We start from the raw sequence: 18001 nt of genomic DNA, 5'->3' as shown, positions 1-18001 counted from the left end.
GGCGCCGGAGGAGGCTGAGGCGGCGGCGGGCCCGGACGAGCGCCCGGAGGTGGCGGACGAGGCGCCGGGGGCCCCCATGGGCGGGTGTGTGGGCGCCCAGCACGACTCCTCGGGCAGCCTCAACGAGAACTCGGAGGGCACCGGAGGTAGGTGAGCGCCAGGGGGCAGCCTCGGCCCCCCATTGTTCTTGGCCAGGCCCGGCCACCTGTCCCGGCCCCCGCGGGCCCGCGGGGAACGCGGCCGGAGCCCCCGCGCCCCTTTGTCATCCCCTCCTTCGCGTCACTCCCCCCCGCCCCGCTTCCGGCCGCCCCGCCGGCCGGGGGGTCGTGCCCGTGTCCCCCGGCCCCCGAGGAAAGTCCTCCGCGCACTGGGCATGTAGCCCTCCGCCTCCTGACCCCGCCGCCCCTGCTCGCGAAACTCGGTCCAGAAACTGCCTCCCTGGCCACCTCGCTCCCTCTCCAGCCCGTTTAATTATTCAGGAACAGGATGGCGGCGCCGGGGCTGCAGAACAGCGAATTGACGGGGGGTTGGGGAGGGGAGCCTAATGCATTCCCTCCGTCGGGCCCCGCCACATCTCTCCGCACCCTTCCTTGTTCAGCAGAGTTGGCTGGGCTCAGCTTTCCCGAGTTTCAGATGACAGCTGCCCTGGTTGGTTCCAATTTGGCCATTTAAACCTGCAAGTTTCTGGAGCTCGGTCGGGAAAGTCTCAAGTGGCCACAGGCGTTGTTTTAACGAGGGGTGGGGAAACGGCCTGCCGGAGTAGAACGTGGCTCCTCGCTGCAGCGTGCGGGTGCTGGGCCAGCTTGCTGTCGGGGTGGGCTTGTCAGATTCCTATCTGTCTTACGTAAAGGAAAATATGTAGGATAAAAGTACAAATACATGAGTCCAACTTCCCACTAGTATCAGCCCTTTAAAAGTTTTCTAACACGGAACGCACTTTATTATAAATAGCAGTTTGCTGGGGGAAAGTATTTTAGTAGGTGTTGTAGTATAGAGCATAATAAAATTAATTGCACCTTAAATGACCTTTGCCCAATTTAATCTGTACCTTGTGTGCAGCTTAGAATTTTAAACAGCTTCCAGGCATAGCAAAGATGACAGTGTTGGTTTTGTTGCAACCTTATGTCAGATATCTCAAAATGCGGGGCTTATTTATAAGTTCTTAAACTAAATCGTTTGGGGATTAAAGGGTTTACAACTTTTTCTTAGTATACTAACAGCTATTGCTTGTCCTGTCACTTCAGCTCCATCTGTAAACCATGTACACCTAACTTTTGGCTGATGGCTTTCCTGAATTACATTATGTTTGACCTTGCCACTTCATTAGAATCTATGGGTATCCCGAATGACTAAATCCTGGGCAAATAGTTTGAGAGCTCAGTGAAGTGTTTCTTGAAAAAAATCGTCCATAGAAACTCAACTGTATAGTGCATTTTAAGTCCTAACATTATTACTTGGTTGCATATAATGAGTGACAACAAAGCAGGAAGATAAAAAGGGTGTGATTTAAAACAGCCTTGGGTCAAGGTCAAATAGGGAGTCATGATGATTCTCCTTGCCATTTAGGTGATCATTAATGGTACTCAAGTATATTAATATTTGTTGTAGGCGGTGTAGTTTTAATGAAACTTCACGCATTTTAAAATTCTAATAAACATTTTTCTCTTTTTGGTAATGAACTTGAGCCAATTTAAGTCTTTTGGTAGTGTGACTTGTGACCAGCCAGGCGTTATTAGCATGGACTTTTGAAAGCGTGAAATCTTAGCTTTCGGTAATTTATAACTAGTGGTAGTGGCTACATCTAGTTAGCTACAGTATCAGTTTCTTGAGAACTGAGTTCTCTGGACCTTCAGCCGTGTTATACCTTTCTAAATTAAAGTTCAGAAAAAAGGAACACCAACCACCAAACCTCTTTATTTACTTCTGGAGTGAAGACATGGCCTTGATGTCACCAAGGCAGAGGAAGGAGCTCTGTGGGATAAAAGGATTATTTCCGGAATTTAATTTTGGAAGTTTTACTTTCCATTATCATGATACTTAAGAGTTAATTATGGTTTAAAGGAATTAGCCCAGGTGAGTGTTTCAGGTTAACATGTTAAGTAGTTCTTGCTTATTACAATAGGTTTTTGTTGGGAAGGGGAAGACTATTTTTCCTAAGGGTGTTGGCACAGATCCTTTGCATTTCAAATATACAATGGTGGTTAGTAGCTTTAATCTGGACATACTGGGTTGTGAAAAATTCTTTTATCAACATGGAGTAAAATACAGTCTTTCTGATGGTTTTCATGACATTCAATTATATTCACAATGTTGTGCAAGCATCACAAATTAATTGCTCCTTAAATGACCTTTGCCCACTTTGTGTATATATCGAGAAAAACTTAGTTACCAGATGAATTACTTCTTTGAAGAGTTTTGGGAAATTATTTTACAAAAGACTAAAATGTGGAAATGACTTAATTCACATTATAGATTTGTGTTATCTGTTCTTTTGGAATCATTTGTTGTATCTTTCTCTGGCATACCTTGCCTAGAATTCAGTTTTTGAATTTCAGCTGCTTTGACTATTTTTTAATGCCTAATTTTAATCAAGGCAGGTATATTATAGAAGTAGATTATTTAACTGTTGTCTCTAAGATTCCATACTCCTGGGATTTCCAGTCGTTCTGACATTTTTAGATAGCATGTTCTGCATGGTTCTCGGCCTTACGATGACAGTGTGATGCTTGGTTTGGCACTTAGAACCTCTAGGCAGGCTTTAGCCCATGGCATTTGCTAAGGAATTAAATCTCTTGTGATTTTTTTTTTTTTAAATAAGAAATATGTAGGATAAAATAATGAAATTAATTGAAGGCAGCCAACTATTTATTTTGTTCATCTCTTTAATGACCAAGCGATGTACAAAGCGATTTCTCACTTTCTGGGTTTGTCGTTTATTCCATACACTCAGTGATATCCCCAGGGGACTGACCCTGGTGGTCACAAGTTTCCAGGTTTATATGAGGGAACTGAATGCTGGAAATTCATTTCTGAGAATATCATGGAGTTCTCTAGGATATCCATTTATCAGACACCTTGCAGCCTTACAGACACCTACTTGATGAGTAACGATGGTTTCTGAATAACAGCCAACCAGTATTTATTATGTAACAGGTACGGTGCTAAGTGATTGTGCTCTCTAATTTCATATTCAACAACTCTGGGAGGTGGATAATATCTCTCTTTTATAGATAGGTTGAAGCCAGGAGAAATTAAATAAATTGCTTAATATGGCATGGCATATAAATGGCAGTCAGAACTTGAACTCAAGGCTATAACAGTTTCTTTTTTCTAGTTTAATTTTTTAATTGTAGTAAAATACATGTAAAATATATTTTAACCATTTTTAAGTATATAATTCAGTGGCATTAATTATATTCACAATGTGAAACCATCACCACTATGTATTTCCAAAAATTTTCATCACTCTAAACAGAAACTGTGAATCCAATAATTAATATCTCTGCTCCTCCCTCCTCCCACCCCACAGTAACCTCTAATTTGTTTTTTCTATTTGCCTATTCTAGATATTTCGTACAAGTAGACTCATGCAAGATTTATCCTTTTGTTTGTGGTATATTTCACTTACCATATCTTCCAGGTTCATCCTGTTGTTGCAAGTATCAGCATTTCATCCTTTTTTTGTCTGAATACTGTTCCATTATACGTATATACCACATTTTGTTTATTCATCTGTTGATGGACATTTGGGTTGTTTCCACTTCTTGGCTATTGTGAATAATGCAGCTATGAACTTCGGTGTACAAATAGCTATTTGAGTCTGTTTTCATTTCTTTTGGAAATATACCTAGGTGTGGAATTGCTACGTCATATGGTAACTCTATGTTTACATCTTGGAGGAACTGCCAGACTGTCCCAGGATGGCTGCACCATTTTACATTCCTACCAGAAATGTACAAGGGTTCCATTTTCTTCACATCTTCAGCAACATTTGTTATTTCCCATTTTTTAAATTATACTCATTCTAGTGGTTGTAAAGTCGTATCCCATTGTAGTTTTGGTTTGTACTTCTCTAATGACTAGTGATATTGAACATCTTTCAATGCGCTTTTTGGACATTCATATATCTTTTTTGGAGAAATTTCTAAGTTCTTTGCCTATTTTCAAATTGTTTTTATTTATTGAGTTGTAGTTCTTCATATATTCTGTATATTAAACTTTATCAGAAATATGATTTGCACATATTTTCTCTCGTAGGTTTCCTTGATGGTGTCCTTTGATGCACAGAAGTTTTTAATTTTAATGAAGTCCAATTTATTCTTTCTTTTGTCGTACTTCTAGTTTCCGTTCTAAGTATATATTTCATCCTTCACTGATGGAGACAAAAAATCTATAACCAATAATTCACAAATCTTATAACTAACATTTGCTTTCTTAACTCTGAATAGAAAGCTGCTTTAAGTTTATTTCCTCTGTCTAATGTGGTGAAAAGGTTGATTAGCAGTGAAATGGTTCTTAAAAAGTTGACAGAGGTGATTGATAAACCCACTTCAACTTCTTAAGAGATGATTGTTGTATTTTCTAGGGAAGCATTTTACAATCAACAAGTATTGAATATCCACAATGTGCCCAATGTTCTGTTGGTTGCTTTTGTTCCCAAAAAAAAAAAAAAAGGAATCATGATCCTGTTTCTTGAGTATGTCAAAATCTTTTTTTAGGAAAGCCTAATAGAATATGCACATAAGAAACAATTATAAAACTGTGTAAACGTATAAAAATACCATAGGATAAATTGTGCAAGCGCTGAGGGTGTAAAGGAAAACAGAACATCTCAGCTGCTCAAAGGTATGAGATGTGGTCTTTCAGCCAGCAGCATTAGCATCACCTGCGAGTGTTAGGAATGCAGAATCTCGGGCCGGCCCCCTCCTGAATGCTATTCTGCATTTTAACCAGACTCCCCAGTGATTTCTATGCATCTTAGTTTCAGAAGCACTGGTATAGGATTGCTTACAGTGGGAAGAGACTAGTGTGAGGAATCCATTAGGGGAAAAAATGGCATGAGTTGGTGATTTATTGGATGTCGGGATACAGAAAAATAATCCCTTGTTGCAAACCCAGGTGACCAGGAATATTAAGGGAGCTTGGCAGGTTTTGAGGACTGAGAAAGCGCTATCTGGGGAAAGCCGTAGTTCACCTTTCAGTATGTTAAGGACTAATTGACAGAAGAGTTTTTAAGGTGAAACATTACTTAAGATGGTGCAGAAGTTCAGATATGGAACACCTAGATGGTCAGGATTGCGCATGTGGATTTTGGAGTCAGCTGGAGGAGGTCGATTAAAGGTGTAAAAGTGAATGACTAGGCGAAAAGAAAAGGAAGAAACTTAGAATTGAGTGATGAAAATTTCACAAAAGGTGGAGAAATGAGAAATCACCTACCTCTCAAGGCCTGACCGTAGTAGGTGCCTAGTATGCTGAAGTTAGTTAAATTATTGGCAAACATAAGAAAACAGGTCTGCCTGTGAAACTAATAGATCTGATGTATTTGAACAGACCATCCTTACGATTTCAGAAAATAATTTGGTTTGTTAACTTTTCATTATCGTGTGGTATTCGCAGAAATTCTAGCTGTGGTTTGTTAGCATCTGAACACAAGATAGACTTCTTGGGCATCCAACTCCAGAATATACCAGCAGCCCTTTTGATTGAGGTTGGTGTGCTTCAAAGAAATACATTCTCTACAAGAAATCAGTTACTTTCTTCATCAAGACTATCATGCGCATGTCTTTCTTATGTATCTATGGTGTCCCATATATTCTATATGTCATCTAACTTGGTTCTTCATTGAGTTTTCTTATGCTTCTACTCTTAGGCCTGTGCCTATAATAAAAAATGAAGCAGAATTGAGCAGGAGGGGGACTGAAGATTTAGTCTCCTTTTATCAGTGCAACAGGGGAAGTAAAAAATCTTTCAGAATTTCTGGGTTGGTGAGCTCTGGGGCTTTATGAGAGTGATGCATACAGTTTCATACCAATCGGAGAGAGACATCTGTGAAATACGAGCCATTTACTCGATGTAAAACAGGGTGGCTGATTTTACTCGGAGTGGAGTTGTGGGGAGCGGACCAAAAGGAAAATTGGCAGCAAGTGGGTATAGGTTGGAAATACAGTGATACTCTGGGTGGGTAGGTCTGGTAGATATGAGAACTGAATTTAGGTCAGGGGAGCTAGAGCTGGAAAATACTGGGATATGGGGAAAGCTGAATCCTCTTTAGGAAGATATTTAAGCCCTTGAGTTTACATTAAAAATTGACGTGGGATGTTGTAGCTCCTGCCTAATTAGCTACCTTCATTGGGCTAGTCTCACTCTGTTTCCCATTTTCTACCAAAAAAATTAGTACTCATATTTCCTATAATTATAGAAATATTTGTATTCCTATATTTTCCGTATAATGTAATATGCTTGCATATAAACATATTTACATTTTCAACATAAGGGTTGAAATTTTTTCCCTGTCAAGATTATCTTGGAATTTATGTCGGAAAGGCATTTTTAAAGAGGAGTCTCCCTATTTTCACATTAAATCGGCTGTTTTTCATCTCTGATTTTATTTAGGAATCAGTTGCCGGTGCTGTATACAATGGAAAGAAGCTTTAAGCCATTAAAAATGATAGGAATCTTTATTCTGATTTTTGATAGCACTAGTCCATAACACGTCTCTTACGGAGAAATCTTAATAGATTTTGTTTTTAAATCTATCTGATCTTCTTACTGCAAATCCAGAACTTGGGCAGCACCTCGTTAGTACTATACCCAGGTCAGTCTTCTAGTGAGAATGATTATTGAATGTTAATCACTAGTAAGGAACTTTTGCCTTTATGTTAATGATTAGTTTTCTCTCTCCTGGCTTTTGACAAAAACAGTCTTCTCTTGCAAGAAAAAAGCATTAGGTTGATTTGGTTAGCACCATGATCATCGTAATTGGGCATGATGATCGATTTGCTGATTTAGTGATTCTCTCATTTTTCCTTACTGCAGACCACCTGAATGGTTTATCTTCATTTGGACCATTTCACCTGATTGCTTCCACCGCCCCTCACCATCCCTACCCAGCTTTCTGCTCCTGCTTATCTGGCAGTACTAGGCTTGACCAGCAAGCTCCTCTTGATTAACTGGTAGTTTGAGGACCATAGGTTGAGACTTTACTAACACGTATGTGCTGAAAGATGCATGTGTGTTGGCGGAGAACAATCAGCACGTGTTTGTTTTGCATCAGCTACTTTGACTTGCAGTCAGCAAGACTTAAGTTTGTTTCTTAATATATTCCATCCATATATTGAGCTGAGAGGTTAAATATTGCTGAGTATACATTGGGTGTTGTAATGCCTTATTTTTGCACGCTTGCAATAGAACTTTTAGAAGTTTCCATTATAGCTTGTTTTCAGTAATGAAATTTCTAAGAAAAACTGTAAAAGTCATCTAAATGCATTTTACTTGAGCGTGGGGTCTTGATATACATTTGCTGAAGACTAAGTAATGAATTAGTGACTTTTGAGCTTCTCTGATTAAGTTCTTAACCTCACAGGAAACTCTTCAGATAATTTGTTGCATTTATTGTAATTGGCTTGTAGGTTTAAGCAAGGTCAGCCTGCTTCTTTGTGTTGGTTCAGATAGTTTCCAGATTGTGCTATGTGACAATAGTATCAAAGGGGCAGAGTAACAAATAGTCTAGATCATTTAAGTTACAAATCTGGTCATTTAAGTTACAAATCTGCTTCTCGATAAACTATTACTTTCAACTCTGGGCAAACACTTTATTTTTTAGGTGAGTTAAGACGGTTCTTCTGAAACTTTTAAAAATAGCCAGCCTCCATTATTTCTGCCTGCCAGCACTTAAAGCTAACTAGAAGTAGAGAGGTAAGTAAAGCCTGCTGTGATATCAAGTAGTTTGTGGTCTAATAGAGGAATCATACCTTTAAATAATTAGGAAAAGTTTTAAAAGTCTCTATAACAATGAAAAAAGTAGTATAGAAGAAGTTCAAGGAGTAGTAGAGCCGAGTCAGAAAGCTTCACTGAAGAGGTGGCATAAGAAGCTGATCTTGAAAGATAGTAGATGAAGAGGCAGATGGATATTCTGTATGCAGAGGGAATTGTATAGAAATATGAAAAAACATGACCTTTTAAGGGACTGGCAAGAAGCTTGTGGAGGGGATAGGTGAAATATGAAGTTGTTAATGTATGTCGTCAGATTTTAGAAGGCATAATTACCATAATCAAACCAAGTTTTGAGACAGTATTGTAGGTGATACTAGTTAAGTGGTTTAAAAATTTTTTTTTTGCTTTTTGTGCATCTAACAGTTAAACTAATTCCCATTCACTGTTGCGTTCCGAGGTTATTTTATACAAATTTCTTAAGTACTAGGTTGTTATAGTCTTTTAACAGATCTTTATTCTTTTGTAATTTTAATGATATTGTCACATTTTAAGCATAAGAAATGCGTGTATTTTTTACATGCACATGTATGTGTTTGTCCCAGGTCAGTCTTTGTCTCTTGAGTCCTAGTTTTCTGACATATGGAAAGAGTTTAGGTCAGGATTCTGCAGACCTGCCAGAGTTTTAATCTGTATTGAGAAAAGGCCTGCATCAGCTGTGGTACTTTAAGCTCAGTTTCTTCCAGTTTTGGAAAAAGAAAATGGATTAGATCATCTTTATCAAGAATATATCTAATTCTTTTTTGAAACATTTTTAATGACAGTTTTCAAATATATTGAAAAGTTAGAAGACTAGTAAAAGAAACACTTGAATACTCATCACCTAGATTAAACAAATACACACATACATTTGCTTAACTGTTTAAAAGTGAGTATGGACATCATGGCACTTCCAACATGCATCCATTAGAAAAAATCGTTCTTATAGCAATAATACCATATCACGGCTAAGATTAATTGTTATTTTCTAAGGTCTAGTCCACAATCAGAATCCCCCCATCATCCCAAAAATGTTTTATAACTGTCAAACTAGGATCTAATCACCATTTAGACATTGCATCTGTTGGTCTCTCTAATCTTTTAAAATCTGGAACCATCCTTCCCCGCTTTTTTCTCTATGACATTGACTTTTTGAAGAGTCTTGTAGAATGTACCACATTCTGGATTTGTCTGCTCGTTCCTCTGTGGTATCATTTAGTGTATTGCTACAGCTCTGTATTTTCTTTAAACTGGAAATCAGGTAGATCTAATTCTAACATAATGTGATTATTTCCAAGAGTATAGTGGATCCAAAATCCAGACTTTTCCTAATTCTTTTCTGTTAATTTCCAACACTGGGATAATCTTCTATTACTGAATAAGTCTGAGCCTTTTTTCATTTTCCCACTCAGAAATAATACTGCCAACCTCTGAGCTCCATAGTATGATTCTTAGAATATTTATTGCCCTTCTCCCATTTTTTCCCCCTAACTTTATTGAAGAGTAATTGACAAACATAATTGTATATATTTAAAATATGCAGTGTCATGATTTGATATACATTGTGGAACTATTGCCAAGATCAAGATAATTAGCACATTTATCACCTCACATAGTTAACTCTTTTTGTACGTAGTGGAGAATGTTTAAGATCTATTCTCACTCAGCAAGTTTCAGTTATACAATACTATATTATTAACTGTTGTCACTATACTGTACAGTAGGTCCTTAGAACCTAATGCTCATTGTAACTGAAAGTTTGTACCCTTTGATCTACATCCCCCCCATCTCCCATTTTTACAGAAATCTTATATCATGGTTATTTTTGTATATTCCCAGAATTTAAGCTACATTGGACCTGGGAGAGCGACTTCGGTTCTCTCATAATACTTTAGGCTCAATTAACGATTGTGTGAAACACATCTTTGACTTTATAATGATGTTAGTGAGCAAGTAATAGTCCCCTAATAGAAACTGAATTCTAGGACCAGAACTTTGTTAAATAGGACCATATAGAGTAAGGAGAAGACATGGGAGTCAAAACCCTTGAGTTCTAGTTCCACCTTTGCCTTTATATCCGTGACCTTAAATATGTCAGTTGACTTCCTGGTTTCTTTTTTTCTTTTTTCTTTTTCTCATCTGTAAATTAGCATGTTGCATGAGATCAGTAGACTCAGACGTTTTTAACAGTTGAACCTTCTTTTTTAGGTATATCTTGTATTGACCACTAACACATCCGCCTCAATATTTGATTTCCTTTAATTTTGATTATACAGCCACTGAAAAATTAAAATAAATGGTTTAGAGTCATAAAGTTCTGTAGGAGATTTTTTAAATTTGAATCACTGTTGATATCATCTATATTTAAAACAAATACTAACATGTCTCGCAGTATCATGGCTTATATTTTCGCTAAACATCGTTCAGTTACTTTTTACGATGAGAGCATATCTTGAGCAGATGCATCTGAGCTTGCTGTGACATTTACTGGAGCCCAGATATCCGTGTACTGTACTAGTGTGTTCACTGGCACAGTGTTACATGAGTGGACGTGTATATGCTTGTACTAACAGAAGGCACCATGGAGAGCTGTGGTTTTCCCAGGCAGTGACAAATTTCCAAGAAGTTCCTTAAGTTTCACATATGCAGAGAGATGACGAGAGCTTCATTCCAGTGTCTTCACGATCATTTTGATCCTGTAGCACAGGCTAACATGTTTTATGATGGTCTTTATGTTTGAAATTTAACATTTGATATGTGGTACTTTTTATTATTGTTCTTAAAAATGGCAAAAAATATATTTTACAAGATAATTTGAATTATACTAGCGGAACTCTGAAGCAGATGTTTCTTTTGCTTCCTAGAGTTCTTTGGAACCAGTTTTAAAAATCAGGTGACTAGATCCTAAGGAAAACCTTTACCTAACATACATAATTTCATTCAATTTTTTTCTACTCAGGATAGGTGTACTGTGTTGGACATAGTATTAGATATTTGGAGTTTAAAGGAATTCCTGAAAGAATAGTACTTTATTAAGAAGTTTATACAATTTAGGGAAATATAATGCTACCCAAATTAATTTTAATGCTAAGAAAACTAAGAGCAAACAAAAGATAAAACGTTAAAAATAGAGGACTCAGCGAGGTGGTGATCGTTGTGGCTGTGTCACTAACCGAAGTCTGGTTACACATCTGGAAGTTTGTTTACTCCTCCCAGTTGATTCGCATTGTCCGGAAATTAAAAGGTTGGGCAACAAGCCCTCAGGTGGGCTTTCTCCTGCAGGTGGTCTTTTGGCTTCCTGATGCACTCCGTAAGCAAAGGCGTTTCCTTATTTAAGATGAGAACTTTACCTCTCAGCCCATTTGTGGCTGGAAATGCATGTTGGTACTGGGTAGGCCTGCTCTTCCTACTTCTGATATGGCTTCACTTTTTTTCATTTTTATCTTGGGCATAAAATATTTTAGCTCTTTGCCTACAATTGGGGCAGACTTGTGTTTAATCTTTGGAAGTTCGGACAGGAAGTGCATCATGAAAAAGGGGTCGATGGATGAGATCTTGTGTTTGAAAGATTTGTTTTGACTGTGGCTTATGAAGGAGGAACCACCATCAGTTGAGATGCTGAGAAGGATGTGTTAGGTGAGGTCTGGTGTCTGCCATGTTTGTTAAAGTCTGTCTATTGCTTTCAAAAAATGGACTATATTAAGATGAAACATAGAAGGGATGTCAATAGACCATCTTTGCATCTAGTGAGTAGGTTTTGTTTCTTCCCATTTCAGGGCCTTTGAAGCGCTTTACGAAAGACTGATCTCACTTTGAGGTCAGCACTATTCATCCTTTATCTTCCAAACCCCATTCCTCCATATAAAAACTATAAAGAGCATTGTGTTTTTTGGGGAAATTTATTATTCAATTATGCAAATATGACTAACATGTATAACTATAACATGTCTTATGAGATATTTAGTAATGCAAATATATTTCACACTTTTCCTTTTTTACTTATTAAAATCTCCCTATATTTGCACAACAAACATACATTGAGTATACCTGCATGACATACTTGAACCTACATGTAAATACCTCAACAGGGCCTAGCACAGTGGCTTATAAGTAATAGGTACATAATATTTGTTGAATAAGTGGATCTTATTGAAGTCATTAAGTAATGGCTTCAGTCACTTAAGGTTTACAAATACAATTAACAAATATGTGAAAAGAACCATGATTGGGATACGTTTTTTGTTGTACTTTTTGGTTTTTAAAAAAATCTTCGCATACTTTTTCTTGATTCTTAGGACCCTTTGACTTTAAGAAAGGCTGATATTAATATTACCATATTACAGGAGAGGAAACTGAGACACAGAAGTTTGGATCTGAATAAGGACTAAAAAGAGTAGCCCAAACTGTCTTCTGTTTTCTCATTCAGTATTCTCTCCACAGATGGCGAGGGCTTTCGGTTGACTTTCCTCTCCTTGCAGCAGGAGTGTGTGTGAGTGTTTTCCTTCACTGCAGTAAACACAGTTGAGTTGAAGTTGATGGAATGTGGTTCTTAGGACTTGTGCCCATACTACAAAATGGAGGTGGCAGCAGTAAAAAATGATGTGGGTAATTGTCTTTGATCTTAGTCAACAAATTATATTACATTTTACAAGATAGAAATTTTGAACTAAGATCTTAATTATCTAGATCAAATGGAAAAAAGTAACCTTGCTCGTCGTCTTTCGTGTCCCTTTACTCAGTTATCTTGCTTTCCATCATTACCTGTGCTGCCTATCCCAGACTGAATGTTTTGATCTTCAAACTCAGTTTATTCAAGCTTGACTTGAATTTAGCAGTTGAAATGTGTAGGGAAACAAGTTCCTCAAAGTACAAGAAAGGAAGACTTTGTCTGATCTGGAGAAAGCTTACTAAAGTCTTTCTAGGCCTGTGCTCTTAAATCACCCTTAGCGAATATTATAAAAGCCATCTGCCTCGAATCATAAAGTCATGATTGTCCTGAGGGGCGAGTTGAAGGAGGTTACATGATTGCTATATCCAGCAGTTACAGGATGGGGACTGGAACCCAGAAGTGAATGAGGATAGGTCTGTCCTTATAACATCAGCATATGGACCTTTGGAGCCACCTCCTGTTTTTATAGTTGATTAAAGGAGCAGAGACCATCTCTCTCCTGGGGAGTTTCACTCAAAAGGGGTGGGGGGAACCTATGGTGGTCCCATAATATAGTTTCACTGTCATACCTTGTGCTTTTTCTGGCAGTCACCAATACATTTCTGCCACGGACTTCAGTTACCGTGGAGATAATAATTTTAACTTGGTGATTAAAAAGCTTTTGGGCCTTTGATCATTGTTTTGTTGCCAAAAATTAACACAGAAGGCCTATTGAACAAACCCTTATGTGAAATTGGCTTTTGCTGCTCTGGGTTTACGACGGTTACATCATGTCACAGATATTTTTCTCTTCCTAAGTGACTCAGAGTAGTTTAGATGCCCTTTAAATTCTCATAATTTTGAAGTGAAAAAGTGAGATTCGCCACTACTTATAACAAGAAGGACATACTGAAAAGTAGCTTGAGAAACCACAAAATGATACCCAATACTTCTGGAATGAATATTGAATTCTTAAGACACTCCTAAGCTGTAACAAGAGCTCTGAGAATGGGGAGAGGAGAATTGCTTATCTGTTATTGAATGAAATGTGATACTCTTAGAAGCAAGGAGACTTACCTTTTTTTACATTGGATGGATCATGGGGTAGAAAACAGGACCTTGTGCAAGTTTGTATTTTTGTTTTCTACATACTGACACTAAATGTACTGACTGGAAGTTAACGATGTAGGTGCATAGGGCAAGTAAATGACTGAAAAGATAATTTTTTTCTGTACCAGATAATCCTTCAGCATTTTAATAAGGGGATAGTAAATAGGGACAGATCTTGAGTTTCAGTGTTAAAGGTAGGTATTTAAATTTGAGTCAAGAATGAATACTGAAAGTCTTAAGTGTAGGAAGTTTCACCATTTGTCAGAGGAGGAAAAGAAATTTTCACATGAAACATTGAGGCAGATTAAAGAAAATTAAAATATAGAGTAAAATTGTTTCCATTGGTAAATCTGATTTAATAAAGTATAAAACACATTAGGAAGTTATTTTTGTAGTAAAATCTTGGGGGGGAAATGCTATATAATTTTAATAGATACGAAAGTATTGATTTAATGATACCTTTGCATTTACTCCTGATGGAATCTAAAAGCTACTTAGAACATTGCTAAACTAAATAAGTACCCCATCAGAAATTCAGAATGGAGCACTTGTAAGATAACTTTTTGCTTTCTAGGTAAGAAAAGAGAATAATTAAAGCTTTTGATTCCTATACAAATAACACACACATACTTTTATATATATATTGTGTTCATTATATATACTGTATATACAACATTTTTACTGTATATACAGACATACAACATATATATACATACACATATATACATATACATATTACATATTCATTATTATTTATAATCTCTTGTTTTATATGAGGACTTAGAACTAAATGTTTTACTATATTTGTGTTCATTTTAAAGCTTTTTAAAAACTGAAAAAGTCAAATAGCCTATTTAAGAAGAAGTAAATCACGTTTATCCTGCCATCTAACGTAAACATGTTGGTGTACATCCTTTCAGGCTCAGGGTATATGCTTGTGTGTATGAGAGAGTGAACAAAAAAGGGTTCATATGTTCAGAGAAGTGCGAAATGCTTTTCGAGGTCATTGCAGCTATGGCTTCTAGAGCAGTTTGGCTTTAACTGATGTTGTTGCTTTGAGATGTCAAGGGATTGTCATTATTAGCTTTTCATTTTTAGAGGGATGGTCAGTATTTTTTCTAAAATTGACCTGGCCTTCTGTTTTAAAAGTTAGGAATTAGTGGAGTCAACACAACGATGTGAGAGATGCACATTCCATGATTTAATCCGAAGAAATGCAGGGTAAACTAGAGCAAAGGGAATACCTCACTATAATTGGGCAGGTTTCCGAAGGCTATCATGTAGGTACTTTGCAAGAATATAGTATTTCTTACTGTTATTGAGAAGACTTCCTTCTGAGCAGTACAGTTAACCTAAAAGTAAGGTTTTTGTAATGGTGATAATTAACAGATGAAATTTAAAAGGATTAGATGACATCCAAGATATCTCTCTTTTTTCCCATGAGTACAACCCAAAGGCATTGGGTTGTAGTAGTTTTTCTGTTACTTTGCATCAAAACAACCCAAAGGCATTGGGTTTCTAGTAGTTTTTCTGTTACTTTGCATCAAATTTCACTTTCTTTATGATTTGGTAGGGAGATAGAGAATTTGAAGTTCGAGTCGCAATTCCGCTCTGCATTCTGTGTCAAAATCTTGGACAGGCCAAAAATACCATTATGTTCTATGGTTTTGTTGAACCTACTCTGATTTCTTTCTTGTTCTTGAAAGCAAGAGAGCTTTGATTGCACTTAGAAATCCCATTCAAGGAGGAGGACTTGGCAAAGGAACAAAATTTCAAGTAAAATGTGTTTACCTACTTTTTTTTTTATCAGGCTCTTAACAAACATTAGAATTTCTCAAGCAGCAGAGACTTCAGATTGAAAAGGGAGGCCACCTTGAATAAAGAGTCGTATGGACCGCTGATATCTTTCTTGAGAAACACTTAGTACTCCTGTGGCAGGGGATTGGGGCTGGCCCCAGCATGCTTTTGGTAATTGGTGTGTGCTATCTGGGAACCACTGTATTGTTGGGGCACTTAGGGTCAGTGCCACCTTGGTATGCCATCCTAAGCATGGGTTCACACCTTTGAAACCAACTGGAGCCTCAAAACCAACTGGAGCCTTACAGATGGGTTGATTATGCAGTTTCACTTTGGGAGGGTGGATCAAAGTCTAGGATCATGTCGAAAATTGGTTCTAGTCACTCTTAAAGCCATGAGCAGTGTAGGCCTGGTGGCTAAGAATATGAACCTTGGAGGCAGTCTGGGTTTGAATCCTGGCTGTTTTTAGCTGTATGATCTTTGGGAGATTTTTAAAAATTTTTATTCACTTAACAGACATTTAAGTATTGTTTTTTATGTGCTAGGCACTGTTCTAATTGTGTGAGAAGTATTACCTCATTAAATGTTTGTAATGATCCTATGAAGTAGATTTATTACCATTGTCATTCTCTTCCCCAGCCAGGTACTTTAGCTTTTGAAGTTTGTTTCCTTATTTTATGATGGAGTTACAGAGCAGATTCAGTGAGACATATATAGATACCACTCTGCACAGTGGCTGGACCACAATAAGCATTCCCTGTTGATTATTGATTATTATTTTTCCTGAGAACAGCAACATCTTGTGGCAGAGTGCTCCTTTCTTTACCCATGATGCAACAGTCAGCGTGGTAGGGGTCATTACCTGTGAGGTCTTCTAAATGCTTACAGGGACATTCCTGAAGAATTTTGAGTTTATCAAGGAAAGCCTCAAACGGTCTAACTGTCCAGACGCAAACAGGTGTCCTGGATCTTTGGGGCCAAGTGAGATTTATGTTAATATCATAATATATAATAATATTGCTCCCTCAAACCCGAATCTATATCCCAGGGATTATCAGCAGGCCGCAGGTCTTTTTCTTTTTTAATTTAATGACATTTTTCTAGTCTTATTCAGATTTATCCAGTTGTCCCCAAATATCTGTTATAACATTTTTCCATACCGGGTCCCAGAGTTCATGTTTTGTCTCTTTCAGTATTGAGCAGTGGTTCTCATTTTTGCCCACAGAGAATATTTGGTAGTGTCTAAAGATGTTTAAACTTTTTCCTTTATCCTTTCTGTTTCCTAAGAAGCTACTTACAGGCTTAGGTAGATCAAGTTAAATATTTTGGGTTTCTTAAGAATGCTTCATGTTTGTATGGCATACTTCATTTTGCAGCACACCAGGAGGCTAAGTTTGGTCATTCGGTTAAGGTAATGGACGTTAGATATTTACACTGTGATTTCTTTTTGACAGTTAGCAATATATAGGGTGATCGCGATGCTTTAGTGTATCTATTAACGATCCTACCTGAATCAGTTAGAGGGTTGTAAAAGAATATCTTTTAAATATGTCATTCTTTTCTAGCTTTATTATTGGCATTCTTCAGAAAGGAAGAGCCTTTCTTCTCTCATCTCCCCCTTTTAGTGTTTATTCAGTATATTAAAATCAATTCCGATCATTATTTTTGGTGCTCTAAACTTGATGCAGATGTTGTCTCCTTCAGAGTGTCTCTTTTGAGCCTTCGAGGTGACCTCACTAGTCTTTTGAGCACTTTCTTGCTCTCTTGGCACAACCAGATGTCCTAGGCCTGCTTTTAATTTTCCCAGCCCTGGTCATAGATAGAACTAGCCATTTCTCCAAGTGGCCCTAGGACCTATTAGTAGGGAATAGTTTTTCAGAATTAAGATCTGGGAGCTCCGTATGCCCATTGCTATTGAGTTGTCATTGTTTCTAAGCCCTGTCAATCAACAGAACTATAAAATACTTTTCATCTTAAAATCATGAACTCATACTGATACTTCCACCTCAAAAATAACCTGTTTCTTTCTCTATCTTTTTATTTTACATTTGTTTTTCTTATTAAAAATCTTCGTCCCTATTGATGTTAATGTAGTTCCCTATTTGTTTTATCCTACAGTAAACATCAGACGCTTAGAATTACTGTAATTAGTATTCTATGTGAATTCAGCCTACTGAGTGAAGTTTAAGATGTCTTTGCAGTTTTTTGTTCCTTAGAATTTTTCCCACTAAAAAATGAAGTCAGAATATCATGTTCAAAATTAACTTGAAATAATTATTTTCTTTGGTTATTTTAACACTTGATATACAGTTAAGTTCATTCATTTCTGTGTTCAGTCTTAGGATTTGCTTCTTCCTTTTTTGGTTTGATTTTGTTTTGAATATTCAAAACATTTCCAACTTTTCAAAAGTCAAATCTATATGAAAGGCCACATTCAGAAGTCTTGCTTCCATCTCTGTATAGCCCTTGTGGATGCCC

At 37.3% G+C, this 18001-nt stretch overlaps 1 protein-coding gene across 1 annotated transcript in view; it reads left to right on the top strand.

Moving 5' to 3' along the window:
• Positions 1 to 6: 6 nt before the first annotated feature.
• The window catches only part of UBTD2 (ubiquitin domain containing 2), a 40070-nt gene continuing 22075 nt past the window's right edge, over positions 7 to 18001 (top strand). Inside the window, exon 1 of the mRNA XM_011370970.2 lies at positions 7 to 146. Coding sequence (XP_011369272.1) covers positions 77 to 146 — 70 coding nt within the window. The 5' untranslated portion in view covers positions 7 to 76. The remainder of the gene's footprint in view (positions 147 to 18001) is intronic.

This window comes from Pteropus vampyrus, unplaced genomic scaffold (assembly GCF_000151845.1).
Source record: "Pteropus vampyrus isolate Shadow unplaced genomic scaffold, Pvam_2.0 Scaffold179, whole genome shotgun sequence".
Taxonomy (NCBI): domain Eukaryota; kingdom Metazoa; phylum Chordata; class Mammalia; order Chiroptera; family Pteropodidae; genus Pteropus; species Pteropus vampyrus.
Note: the sequence above shows the minus strand (reverse complement) of the source record. Positions and strands in the feature narration are given on the sequence as shown.